At 39.3% G+C, this 14,020-nt stretch overlaps 1 protein-coding gene across 1 annotated transcript; it reads right to left on the bottom strand.

Annotated features, from left to right (window-relative positions):
• Positions 1 to 6,256: 6,256 nt before the first annotated feature.
• Positions 6,257 to 13,732, bottom strand: pim2 (Pim-2 proto-oncogene, serine/threonine kinase). The gene is made up of 7 exons (XM_034132162.1): positions 13,466 to 13,732; positions 11,508 to 11,608; positions 11,264 to 11,314; positions 10,287 to 10,495; positions 9,070 to 9,239; positions 8,551 to 8,727; positions 6,257 to 7,760 (listed from the first exon to the last, which is right to left on the bottom strand). Exons 1-7 carry the CDS (start codon positions 13,521 to 13,523, stop codon positions 7,594 to 7,596), a joined length of 933 nt encoding a protein of 310 aa, XP_033988053.1. The 5' UTR covers positions 13,524 to 13,732; the 3' UTR covers positions 6,257 to 7,593.
• Between the last annotated feature and the right edge of the window lie 288 nt (positions 13,733 to 14,020).

Genomic DNA, 14,020 nt, shown 5'->3' with positions numbered 1-14,020 from the left:
GGACTTGGTACTAGTTGACTGCAACCAGAAATAAAAGGAAGTACTTTACTGTGTACTTTGTGAGTAATCCTCTGTCAGAGTCCCCTCCATAGTACATAATGCATGTTTTTTGCTATCTTTGATGAATGATAAAAATAAAATGTTACCATTAGTTCTTAATGAAATTGATACGGTTTGACTTTGTATTAGTAAGCCTACTACTAACAATACATTGAAGTACTTTTACTGTGTATTTTTTGAGAAATACTCTGTCAAAGTCCCCTCCTGTGAACAAAATCAAGCCACTTCTGCTAAGTTTGATGAGGGAATTCTTTTTTGTTGCCATTAGTTCTTCGTGAGATTGATCCTGTTGGACTCAGTACTACTGAAACTACCCCCACAAGTACTATGAAGTACTTATTGTGTACTTTTCCAGTAATCCTCTGTCAATGTCCCCTCCTGAGTACAAGAATGCATGTTTTTCTTTTAATAAGCGTTAAAAAACATTTCTTCCTGAGACTGATATTGTTGGACAGAGTATTTTAAGAGGATGGTAGACATGATATCAGCAATACTTCCAGTCAGTACTCCGGCAGCAGCATTTTCACACCTTGGAAAGTCTTTAGAGTCTGGCCTGGAATGGATAGCTGGTCACAAATATCCTTCAGCAAAGTAACACACTCTGTCACATGGTTGCCCTCTTATGATGCTGCTGTCTTTTAATATATAATTATTCCTCTGCCGCTAGTTCGTTCCTCGCAGATTCTTCAGTCTCATCAGCCTCATCCTTCCATCAGTCCCAGTTAACGCCTCCAGCCCACTTCCAGTATCTGACTCCATATGATATTGTCCTGATGCTGTAAGGGTGATGCCCCATGATCACAAAATGACCCCTCTAGAGTGCCAAGGACCTCATATTATGTCTGTCATTAATGTTACATCATCCATTAAATCACCCAAAAAATATTTTTTTCCCTCATCAAACTTAGAAGAAGTGGCTTGATTTTGTTCTCAGGAGGGGACTTTGACAGAGTATTTCTCAAAAAAAGACACAGTAAAAGTACTTCAATAGCCGCGTTCACACCGGAGTACTTTCACCGTACTTTTCGCGTTTTAGTTCCGTGAGTACCCCTTATGTCGCGTTCACACCAAAAATCGTACTTAATCTCGGGTACTTTTACCCCCATTTTTAGAGCCAGCTCAGAGAGCGTACTTTTCTGTGGGTGAAAAGAGCTCCAAAAGTGCCCCAGTGCTGATTGGCTGGGCGAATTGCAAACCACGCCCGTACAACTCTGAAAATGTTGTGTGAAGACGCCATTGTTTTTCCTCGCTACAAAAACACAACGCTCCGTGCGTTGTGTTTGTTTTTGAAAGCAGTTATGGCAAGCATCAAGAAATGATGAGGAGGTGTCGGCGCTTCTGGAGATCTACGCAGAGGACGCGACCCAGGGAATGCACTGAAGCCAGTTCAGTAGCTTTCACTCGACCTGGGAATGTGCACAGCCCCACGGCACACACCGGCTAAAAATAAAGAAACTCGGGCAGGACTACAAACGGCGGATTCAGTGGCCAACGATGACGACCACGACGAAGGTAAAATCAACTACATGCACTGGGGTTTTAATCTGCACAATAATGGTCTCAGATGTACTTTTATTTGCTCAGTAGATCAAGCTAGCCATGCTAGCCATAATAGGCTAACACCGGCCCCGAGCACACAGTACACACACACTGTAACTTTGTCTTGAAAGAACGTTGCGCATCGAACTGATGTTCACAATCATGTTTATTTCATAATATTCATCATATTTTATGTTTAACTTGCCTCAACAACATTAAACAAAGTTCAAGCATACATGAAGCACTCTTCAAAAAGGAACAATCCTCCGTGTTTGAACCTCTTAAATCGCTGCATAGCCGATTTATTTGGACTGGATTATCCCAGAGGGTCTAAACATTCTTTATAACACAGTTTCAGATTTGTGAAACCTTAATTCTATTTGTGAAAATACAAAAAACACATTCCTAGTATGTTGTAAAACTACATGGCGACTAAACTTGTATATTGTATATTGCTTATTTTCCCCTCTTAGGAAAGCGGACACGGGATGCGAATTTCTTTGACACCGCCCAGGCGTTGGAGGACCGGCGTGCCGTGGTGAATGAGTCGCTGCGTGGAGATCAGATGGTGCTGTTCACCAAGGCCCAGGAAACGGAGGACAAGATGCTCACCTCGATGGAGCGCCAGGCAGAAGTGTTCAAGCAGCAGATGGAGCGCCAGCAGCACCAGGATGAAGTGTGGGCGCTGCGCCATGAGGAAGCGTCGGCGCAGCGGCAGGATGAGCGACAAACTGCATTTAATAACAGTTTATTTGGTATAGTTTTTGTAAATACTGACACACGACACACAACGTTGCACTAAGGTGTGTATGCTGCTGAGAATATCCCTACACCTGGGACAGTTTATTTTATATTGTTATTACTGTTATGACTTTATTTTATATATAATGTTTACTGACATGTACAACTGACACTTTATTTACATTTAAAATTGTTCTATTTAATGTTATGTCTTGAGAGTGCAATAAAGAAAACCGACATGGCGATTAAGCTTATTTCTCCTGACACTTTATCTTTAGTGACCTGTGTAGCATCCTATACATCACATGTAAGTGATTATTCTGATACCATCATGTTTCATCGGTTATAAACTGGCAAAGCTTTATTTGTCATTTATTTATCATCAATGTTGCAACCTTGTGGGGGAATGGCAGGGGCACATACACAAATATGATAATTTATATCATTTTAAATATTATTTGACCTAAACTTTTAATTCCCCCCCATTTCACACAACACAACATGGAGTCCACTATGGGCCAAAACTAACATGTATGTTTGCATAGTGTTTATGGCAGACGGATGCAGTGGGTCTCAGGAAGATATATAATAAAGGTGGGTTTGCTGCTGAGACTCCCTACAGCTGGGAGTTTATTTTATATTGTTATTACTGTTATTATATAGTACAACTGACACTTTATTTTATATTGACAATGTTTACTGACATGTACAACTGACACTTTAGTTACATTTAAAATATTTCTATTTAATGTTATGTCTTGAGAGTGCAATAAAGAAAACCGACATGGCGATTAAACAGATCCTGTATCAGTTTTTCTTCTTCTCTTGTTTTGTAGCGGGTTGCAAACAACTTTAAGGTGCTTACCGCCACCTACTGTACTTGTAATCTTCCCTCAGGGAAAAGTACTCCGGTGTGAACGCGATCTGTACTAAGTACCCTGGGGTTAAAAGCGCCAGGGCTCTTAGTGCCGGAACTAAGTACAGGAAAGTACTTGGTGTGAACGCGGCTAATGTATTGTTAGTAGTAGGCTTACTAATACAAAGTCAAACCGTATCAATTTCATTAAGAACTAATGGTAACATTTTATTTTTGGGTCATTCCAGAATTGGAGGACATTTCATGTCCCCCATATAAAAAATCTAATAATCCATGCCCAAAAAGCTAAGACATGCACTTGTGTTAAATATACTTGTCTTGAGACAAGATGCATATAAAGTTGTAGAAAAAGTGGTTTCAAAATATTATTTAAAATATCAAATAGCTCTCGAACACCCCCTAAAATTGCCCTTTTCTCTTGTCCCAGCTTCTTGGTGACCAACTTGCATGTCAACTATAACATTTAAAATAGGGTTTTTATTTACTTTTTTGGTATTATTCTATTGATATATGTGTCTTGTAATGGTAAAATCAATTTGTTAAATCATAAACACATTTTAAATAACAGTAATTTTGCACAGAAGGTGTGTCCCTCAACATGCGCGCAACACTGTTACCGAAACCTTTTTAGCTTGGCAGAGGAAGTGAAAAAACTGTTTGTCGCATGACACAGTGGAAAGGACATCAGCAAGCCATGTGCTACTACCATGGGTAGACCACAACTAAGTCCTCTCTTTTATTTGTAATATATTTCCAATCTTGTCACTCTTGAAGGAGTGTGGCACTCATACAAACGCAACCCTGTTACTCAAATTATGAGACAAAAACAAATTAATTTCAAATGTATCTTTCTTTTGTTAAATATATATAAATATAAATATAAAGTGTGTCCATTCCTTGACAATAGCATTACATTGTGCAGCTAGCATTAATTCCTGAGGTAAAAGCTAAAATTAGCATTGATTTTCAACCCTGTTACTTGCAACCCTGTTACTATAATTAGAGTAACAGGGTTAATTCTTCATTGGAAAATATACATTTGATGCCTTAGCTGGGCAAATCACTTTTTTTTATGGTTTATTATCTGTTTTTCCTAAATACATAACAAAAAATAATCAAATGAAAGGTTAATTTTTCAAAAATGTTGGTGTCTAAATTGTCCTCCAATTCTGGAATGACCCTTTTATCATTCATCAAAGATAGCAAAAAACATGCATTATGTACTATGGAGGGGACTCTGACAGAGGATTACTCACAAAGTACACAGTAAAGTACTTCCTTTTATTTCTGGTAGCAGTCAACTAGTACCGAGTCCAACAGTATCAGTTTTATTCAGAACGTATGGTAAAAAATATTTGTATCACTCATTGAATATAGCAGGAAAGAAAATGAAGAGCAGCTGATTGACCGAGTGCAGAATCGCTGTATAGTTTAAATCTCCTTAGTTACAATGTTGTCTATTTTAGACAAAGGCTTATTATATTTACAGCCCTAAGAACATTCATTTTCTGGGCTCAATATGTGTCTTGGCTGTTTTCGTTGTGATCGCTAAATTCAGATGCTGGATCGCTAGAAACACCGCTGTCATGATCAGGCTGGCAAGGGCTGTTCCATGCTCTGCTCAACCTCCCGCCTTCCCAATGGACTCAGTAGTGCCCCCTGCTGCCGTGGAGCATGTGTGAGTGACCATGTGTGAGTGTGTATGAGCACAACCACGACGGAATATTACTGCCAAAAGTCACGTGACTCAGTCACGTGACTTTTGGCAGTAATATTCCAGTCACGTGACTTTTGGCAGTAATATTCCGCCGTGAGAAGAAAAAGTTTTGTACTTGTAAAAAAAAGTTTTGTAGTTGTAAAACAAAGTGTTGTAGTTGTAAAACAAATTTGTGCACTTGTAAAAAAAAGTTGTGTACTTGTAAAACCTAAGCTGAATTTGTCTCTGAAACATGATTTATTAGAAAAATGTTATGTGTTTGTTTGATAGATACGTTTTTTCTTTGCAAAACTAAATTCATTAGTTTGTAGATGGTGTTTTGTATTTGCAAACCACATTGTGTTTGTTAGTGAATCATAAGGCATTTGTAAAACCTGTTTAGTTTGTTTGTGGAGTTATGGCAGGAAATTAGCTCCATAGAGTGGGCTATCAAGCCCTCAAACAGCGAGTCTGCATCGGTGCTGACTTGAGACTGGTCTCTACCTGACCGGAGTCACGCTGTGTGTGTCCGTCAGGAAACACGCTGTTTACAAGTAGTTCCAGCAAACATCCACTGATAAATTGCGATGTTAACAACCTCATGATAACCTCATATTTTTTTAACTTAGGATCATACCTGTGTTTAGTCTAGAAAAAGGTAAATGTGTGCATTTTATTATAAAGTTGTGTATATTTACAGACTGTTGCAAAAACTAAGAAGCTTATAAACATCAGGTTTACAAAAAAGTAACACAATGAAAGATGTTTGGAGTTTTATTTGAGTTCTTAATTTACATTTTTTGTCAAAGAGATGCGGATTTGAAACCGTTGTTACATACAGTTACGGCATTTCCTGTTTCTGCCGGAGAGAGGGGAGTTTGTCCCAAAGCTTGCCGCTGTATTTACTCCCTCCATCTGACAGGAGGGAGCCTCGTTGAGCTGCGAGTGTGGCTACAGACGGAGTTCACTCCGCCACGGAGGGGTAGGGTCGAGGGAGTGGTTTGGGATTGGGCCTTTGTGTGTGTGTGTTTTATATCTGATCCGGATGGTTACGAATTCCTTTTCTTTATGGCGGTCATGTTTGACCTGGAACACCATGGGTGTTACAAAATTGACTAAATCATCCAAAATTCAATGAAAGTGGTGATCAGCAATTTTACATGTTCAAATGTCTACTGTGAAGGATATCGTAAAGCCTTAATGCAATCGAATGTAAAACTAAAAGGTTTTGATTGATGAAAGTAGTAAATCGGTCAGATTTGACCCGAAGACAACAGGAGGGTTAATCACTATGAATTGTGGGTAATGCAGTTCTACAGAAAGGCAAACAACAGGACACAAAGTGCTTTAGTGAGAACTAAACTGTTTTATTCGAAACATTGTATTTGTTCTCTTCTTTTGATCCGTAAACTCTTATTTAATGTAAATAAACAGGAACAAGTGACCAACGAGCCACTTTGACGATAAATCCAGGCAAAAATACACAAGTATTTACAGTGGCACTGGTCTGGAAACAACAAAGAAATCTTATTTCCAACAGTAAATCAAGATGCTGAAAAACATCTGATATCCAGGCAAGGCAAACAAAATATGCAAAAGTTCTTAATAACTAAGATTTGTTTACATTTTTTAAAGTCTGAGTACTTTAAACTCCCAAAGAATCCAAGCAAATTTGACCAATATGAGAAAACTTAAATAAAAATACTCCACCTAGTATTATAAGCTGCCTCAGGACAAAAGAATGGGATGATATGTTGGTGGAAACATTGATTTAAATAACAGTATATTAGTCTAAGAATGGATCACTTGTTGGCCTCTTGCATCAAATAAGCCAACTTCTCAACTAAGGGCGAGAAGCATTTCCTGACATTGAATGGACTGAAAACAATGATCTGCTAGCTGTAGGTGGACCCGTCCTGTTCGACTGGTTTGAAAAGTAGCGTTAGAACATTTTTGGGAGTTTTTTAGTGCTCAGACTTTTCCTGTTTCACCTGAAGTGACAAAGAGAGAAATCTGCCTGAGATGAACTAAAGGTCACAAACACTAAACTAGTATTTAGTCACTGAATACTTCCCTTTTCTTATACTTGTACACCAACTGTCATGGACGCGGGAAGGGGGGGGTACTGAGGGGGCTGCAGCACCCCCATCTGCTGGCGGAGAGTTGTAACTGCAACGCCAAACGCAGTCTCCACTAGCACCTCCAAACGCGGCGCACCTACAGCGCACCAGTTTCTCCGCAGCGAGGCTCCAAAATCCCAATAAGAATGGCAGTAAAGGTGCAAAAAAAAAAAATCAAGGGTAAATCAGTGGGCGTTTGTTTCCTGATGCAGCCGTGACAAAACCAAAAAAAATAGGTCCGTATTTTCCAAAATGAAATAAATACTTAATTCAATAAATAACTCAACAGGAAGTCATTCTGCCCAAATCAAATAATTATAAAAAATATAAAAAATAAACAGTAGTACAGCCGAGTGCAGCATGAAGGGCAACAATATATGAAAATAAATATCTGTAGACGGATCATCGCGATCATGTTTTAACCCTTTGATGAGTTTATTGTCTGAGTCCTTCCTCAGCTCCATCAGAGTTTCTACGTGAAAGGGTTAAAACATGAACATGTGCCCCTTTAAATCCAGTGTGAGGTTTCTGTGTGTCGGGTTTAGTTCATTGGAGCTCCGTCACAGGGACTGTTTGGGCAGAGAGCTGTGATCCTCCTGCAGATCTCCACCTTCCTCCTCCTCCTCCCCCTCGCCTCCCACCATCCAGGGGTGAGACAGGATCTCCTCCAGAGTGGGACGATCCTCCGGGCGGTACGACAGGCACCAGCGAATCAGAGACTGGCATTCTGGGAAAGAACAGAGGAACATTATTACCATTGGGAAATTGGAAATCGCCCTACAGTCCACTTATTTACATTTCTATATTGTTAAACAAACACTATTTCATTTTACATTCCGTCTTTATTATGTTGTACTTGTATTGTTTTGTTGATATACAAGGTAGACATTAAAACAGGTGTGTGTGATCAGAGTGTGTTCAGAGTGTGTTCAGTGTGTTCAGCAGTGTGTGTTCAGTGTGTGTGTGTTCAGTGTGTGTGTGTTCAGTGTGTGTGTTCAGTGTGTGTGTTCAGTGTGTGTGTTCAGTGTGTGTGTTCAGTGTGGTGTGTTCAGTGTGTGTGTTCAGTGTGTTGTGTTCAGTGTGTGGTTCAGTGTGTGTTCAGTGTGTGTGTTCGTGTGTGTGTTCAGTGTGTGTGTTCAGTGTGTGTGTTCAGTGTGTGTGTTCAGTGTGTGTGTTCAGTGTGTGTGTTCAGTGTGTGTGTTCAGTGTGTGTGTTCAGCAGTGTGTGTGTTCAGCAGTGTGTGTGTTCAGTAGTGTGTGTGTTCAGTGTGTGTGTGTTCAGTGTGTGTGTTCAGTGTGTGTGTTCAGTGTGTGTGTTCAGTGTGTGTGTTCAGTGTGTGTGTTCAGTGTGTGTGTGTTCAGTGTGTGTGTGTTCAGTGTGTGTGTTCAGTGTGTGTGTTCAGTGTGTGTGTTCAGTGTGTGTGTTCAGTGTGTGTGTTCAGTGTGTGTGTTCAGTGTGTGTGTTCAGTGTGTGATCAGTGTGTGATCAGTGTGTGATCAGTGTGTGTTGGTGCTCACCTTTAGAGACTCGGCGGGTGAAGACGGGCGTTGCCCTGACGATCTCCTGGTCTCGCTCGAAGGGGATGTCGCCGCAGACGGAGTCGAAGAGCAGGACGCCGAGAGACCAGACGGTGAGAGAGACCGCCTCGTAGGACTGAGATAGGATCCACTCGGGGGGGCTGTACACACGAGTACCTGAAGAGGGGGGGGGGGGGGGGTGAGTTAGAAACACAGTCAAATCTATGCAGTACATGAATGTGATTCTGAACACTTAGAAAAGGGCTGTATAGAGTAAACGTGTTATTATTATTATTATTATTATGTGAAGCGATACATGAATCCTTCTCTCTAGGACATGTCAGAAAGATGCTTGTTCATATCGTTTGACCCGATGTGAGTTTCTTGTTCTCTGCTTTACTGTGTGCCGTGTTGTTGAAGCACTTTGTTCAACTTGTAAATAGCACACAGAAGAATGTAGAGTGTGTTCTGATGTGTGTTTGTCCTTAAATTGATTTGAAAAGCTTTATTAGTCCGTACCTTCGAACTCGCTGTACGGCGTCTCTTTGAGCAGCGCCCCCGATCCGAAGTCGATGAGCTTGACTTCCAGCGTCCTCGTGTCCACCACGATGTTCTCGTCTTTGATGTCTCGGTGCACAACGCCGTGAGCGTGAAGGAACCGCAGCGCCTCCACCACCTGACGGAAGAACCTGACGGAGAACACAGCATAGAGAGAACGTTAACACAGAGAGAACGTTAACACACAGAGAGAACGTTAACACACAGAGAGAACGTTAACACACACAGAGAACGTTAACACACACAGAGAACGTTAACACAGAGAGAACGTTAACACACACAGAGAACGTTATCACACACAGAGAACGTTAACACACACAGAGAACGTTATCACACACAGAGAACGTTAACACACACAGAGAACGTTATCACACACAGAGAACGTTATCACACACAGAGAACGTTAACACACACAGAACGTTAACACACAGAGAACGTTAACACAGAGAGAACGTTAACACACACAGAGAACGTTATCACACACAGAGAACGTTATCACACACAGAGAACGTTAACACACACAGAGAACGTTATCACACACAGAGAACGTTAACACACACAGAACGTTAACACACACAGAACGTTAACACACGCAGAACGTTAACACACAGAGAGAACGTTGACACACCAGAACAGCAGGGGGTTCATTAAGGAAGCACATTGCCGCCGGAGACAAGAAAAAGTCATTTTAACATTTCTCATCATATTTGAGAAAGTCACTTTTTACAAGAAACGGGAAACACAACTGATACTAATTTATTTATAAAGTTGTTTTAAGTGAATGGGTGCACGTAGAGAGTGTGTGTGTGTGGGAAACCGTCATCTTGTTTCCCCTAAACACTAGCGACTGAAGTCAAACAATGACTTTCATAATGTTGAGATTGTTAGTCATCATTATGAGATAGTCACTCATACTAATGAGATAAGTAATTTTTGTGAGATAAATAAGTCATAACAATCTGATAGTTAGTCAAAGCAATGTGATACAGTAAGTCATATTAATGAGGTAAATAAGTCCAAATAATGTGATAGTAATTCCTAATGTTGAGATTGTTAGTCATTATTATGAGATAGTAAGCCATCATTTTGACTTAGAGGGTATATTTGGATTTTCTTGGGTGGGAATGGGCTTCTGTGTTTATGACAATAAAACCATTGATATGTTAAAGATTACACACCTGAGTGCGAGGCGTTCAGGGAGCGCTCCTCTCTCCGTGATGAAGTCGAACAGATCCTGGCAGTGGGGGGGGCGCTCCAGCACCAGCAGGAAGCCCCGCCCCTCCACACAGAACCAGTCCAGCATGCGGACCACCGCCCCGTGACCTCCGACCTCCGACAGCTGCTGCAGCAGAGCGATCTCCATGGGAACAGGAGCCGCCTCTCCGGGCTGAGGTGGGGGGGGGGGAATTATAAACATGAGACACCGTCCTCACTGGATAACAATGTTTATTTATTGTGAAAATAAAACACCTTTTACTTCAATTATAACAATTAGGATGTGTGGATTAATAAATAGACAGCATATTTTTAACAATTGAGTCATAAAAAAGTACATACACGTTATAATAAAAGCAGTTTCTCTGAGTTATGACTCATGTAGGTTATTCTCTTTTATATATTCTCACAGAAACTTCACTTTGGTTTCTTCATGTTTTTTTCTCATGTTTTTTTTGCCCTGAATCATCGTCTGCAGGTGTAACAGATGTTTTGTGTTGTGGTGGGGGGTGTCCCGAGTTCTAAAGAATATGAAATTAGCAGTCACTGAGGGAAAATCCGACAGCATTATTTACTGAACCATGACATCACAGGGGGGGCTGCCCCACCTACAGGTGCAGTTCACCTGTCAATCCAGCAGAGGGCAGAGCTGACCCAATGTCTGTTTACACCTTTAGGTATACAGTCCATTGTTTACAAATGGCTTAATCCACTTTAATACCAAAAAAATCACACGTTTTTAAATTGTGATTTTACTGTAACTTAATTACCGAGTCAAATTAAGTTTTAGAAAAAGAAAAAAGAACGTTTTTAACTCAGTAAACTGAATATATCTGAGTTTTGGGTTCTAGGTCAGATAACACAAGACAAGTATAGACAGATCCTGGATCTGTTTGATGTTTTCTGACATTCTGCAGAAAAGAATAGGTTAATCACTCACCAGTCTGGCCCACTGCTGAACCCTGTCACTGGAAATCTGTTTAATGGCAACCTGAAGGGACAAAAAGGGAGAACATGAGTTTAGATTTGCAGTGGTAGTAAATGAAGTAGTAACGTTAGAACAATAACAACATTTTGATATCACAGGATTGACATAAGAAACCAAAGCAAAAGTGAAAGATACATAAATAAAGAATAGAGACATCTGCAGAGATAAAAGTGTGTCTGAAGGTGTGCAGTCTGACCTGCAGTCCATCAGAAAGCCTCTGGCCCGAAAACACAGAACCGAACCCCCCGCTGCCGAGCAGAGGACCGCAGCGGTACTGACTACAGAACGGTTCCTTCACTGAAGACAGAGAACACAGAACGTTAGTCACATAATCATACTACACAAACACAGGTAAGCCTTTAAAACATCAGGCGACGACACAGAGACATCCTGACCATTGTGTTTGGATGTATTTCATCTAAATTTGTACTCTTTTATCTATTTCTAAAGGACAAATAATGACAATAAAGTAAGTGAGATGTTTGGTTAAAAGCTCAGGAAGGTCAGTGGATCAACTAGATAGTTAGGTATGGTTTGCAACCTGAAATAAAGAGTAAAAAGAGACTGAACAAACACTAAAAGTACAAGGAAATATTGAAGAAGGAAATATTTTTTAGTGCCAGGAAAAGCTTTTCATACGCCACAGCTTATCTCATGTGAGGAATGTCAGTATGTAATGAGCATAGTCAGAGTGCTTGAAGACAAAACAAAACACCTGACAAACTGGAAAAAGTATTCAGATAATTTTCTTAAGTAGAAGTACAAAAACAACATTGAAAAGACAAGTGAAAGTCCTGCATTAAAGTATATTTGTGCAGTAAAATGTGAGGAATGTCCTGTTATTCTTGGGTTTCTGTCAAAGTCAACTGAATATTTTGAGCTAATAGGACAAAAAGGGACATTTGTAATACCTTTGACTATATAATCATCCTGTGAATGTCATTATTTATTTATTAACACTATTTGTATAGTTAACCACACCTCATAACACCTTGGTCATGTCTTGTATTTACTTTATTTAACCCAGATGCTCTGTCCTTGCTCACAGCTGTTTATTTATGTGTGCAATGCTAACATAGTCAAAGGCCTTGTATGTGTCAAATATTTGGCCATAGTATTAGATATTTGTCACTGAGGTGGATTATAGTTGTTTGTTGTGTGGTAACCATAGACTGTATATATATATATAAAGGTGGTAACTGATGTTTGAGTGTTTATTAATATATAAAAAATATCATTGAAATAACTACATTTTACATGTAAAGCCTTAATGTCAGTTTCAGTTCACACAGAGTCATATTTGGTTACAAAAAATACTTTTAAAGTTAACATTTTCAAATTACACAAACAAATTAGACGTATAAGTATAACCGTTAATTTAAAACTCAGTAACCATGGAAACGGTTATTGAAACGACTGTTATGTCAACATTATTATCGTTATTATTCTTAATTTTATCTCATTTTGACCCATTTTAAAGTCTATAAAACATCGGGAAAAGCTAATTAAAGTATAATTAAAATGAGTTAATAGACAAGATAGTATGTAGAGTTCATGTGAGGTCAAACTCAACTCTTAAAAAGTGACATGGTTCACTTTGAACCTACCTTTTTTGCAGGAAAGTAACCAAGTACATATTTGAGGTACTTTACTTCTGTATTTAAATGGTATACTACTTTATACTTTTACTCTACTACATTTTGGAAGCCAAGTATGTACTTTTTCCTCTTATTTATTTACTAGAAAAAAATTAATTCAAATTCGGATACATAATCTATGGAAAAACTTTGAAAATAACATTAATTTCTATAGATTAAACCATCCAACATTAGATTTAAGTAGCTAAAACCATGAGTGAGTAAACAGGAAATTAATTTGCAGCAATTTTGAAGTTTTGGTCATAGTTCAAGCTTCTTAAATGAGAAAATGTGCTGCTTTTGCTTTAAAATATTATTTTGAGTGACTTATTGTACTCCTTATACTTTAAGTAAATGTTCCCAATCCAACTTAAATACTTTAACTTAAGTACCATTGTCGATGCAGTACTTGTATTCTTAATTGAGTATTTCTACAGTGTGCTATTAGTACTTTTAGTCAACTAAACGACTGTTTAAATTACCCACAAAACATGTTTCTTTTGTTTTATTTTCTTACCGTTTTTCCCTCCGACGTCGTCCTCTAAAATCAGCTCCGTAGCTCTTTTCTCCAACATTTTCTGGAAGTTTTCGGTTAGTAAAAGCTGATAGAATCCATTATGTTGTTGGTTGAATTCCTCTTGAAGTCTGTATTTCCCGCGTTACGCTTTTTATCCAATTTCAGCAAAGAAAAAAATACTATTCAAGTTATTTTCTGCTCTAAATACAGATAAATAACCTCTTGAAAGATTCGCACACTAACCGCCTTGTTGCCATACGTTAATGTTGTGTTCCGTATTTATACCTCTGTGTTCACGCCCACTTCCCCACTTCCCGTCCAATCAGCGCCGAGACGTGTGCCCAATGTTTTGAACCGTTCCGCCAATCAGATTCAAGTTGCGGTTTCTGACTCAACATAATGAATATTAAAATCCCGCCTTAGGAATTCGTAGAATTCAAGAGCGGCGCGCGCTGGTGCTGAGGGGAAACAAGACGACGGTTTCTCCTAAACACACACACACACACACTTAAAACAACTTTATAAATAAATTAGTATCAGATGTGTTTCCTGTTC

This window comes from Trematomus bernacchii, unplaced genomic scaffold (genome assembly GCF_902827165.1).
Source record: "Trematomus bernacchii unplaced genomic scaffold, fTreBer1.1, whole genome shotgun sequence".
In the NCBI taxonomy this organism is placed as follows: domain Eukaryota; kingdom Metazoa; phylum Chordata; class Actinopteri; order Perciformes; family Nototheniidae; genus Trematomus; species Trematomus bernacchii.
This window is presented reverse-complemented; position numbering and strand designations above follow the sequence as displayed.

Coding starts and splice junctions, on each gene's coding strand:
- pim2 (XM_034132162.1), bottom strand. CDS start 13,523: ATGTTGGAGAAAAGAGCTACGGAGCTGATTTTAGAGGACGACGTCGGA. Junction 10,496..11,263: donor TTCAGCAGTGGGCCAGACTG/GTGAGTGATTAA, acceptor CCCCCACCTCAG/CCCGGAGAGGCGGCTCCTGT. Junction 8,728..9,069: donor GCCGTACAGCGAGTTCGAAG/GTACGGACTAAT, acceptor CCCCCTCTTCAG/GTACTCGTGTGTACAGCCCC.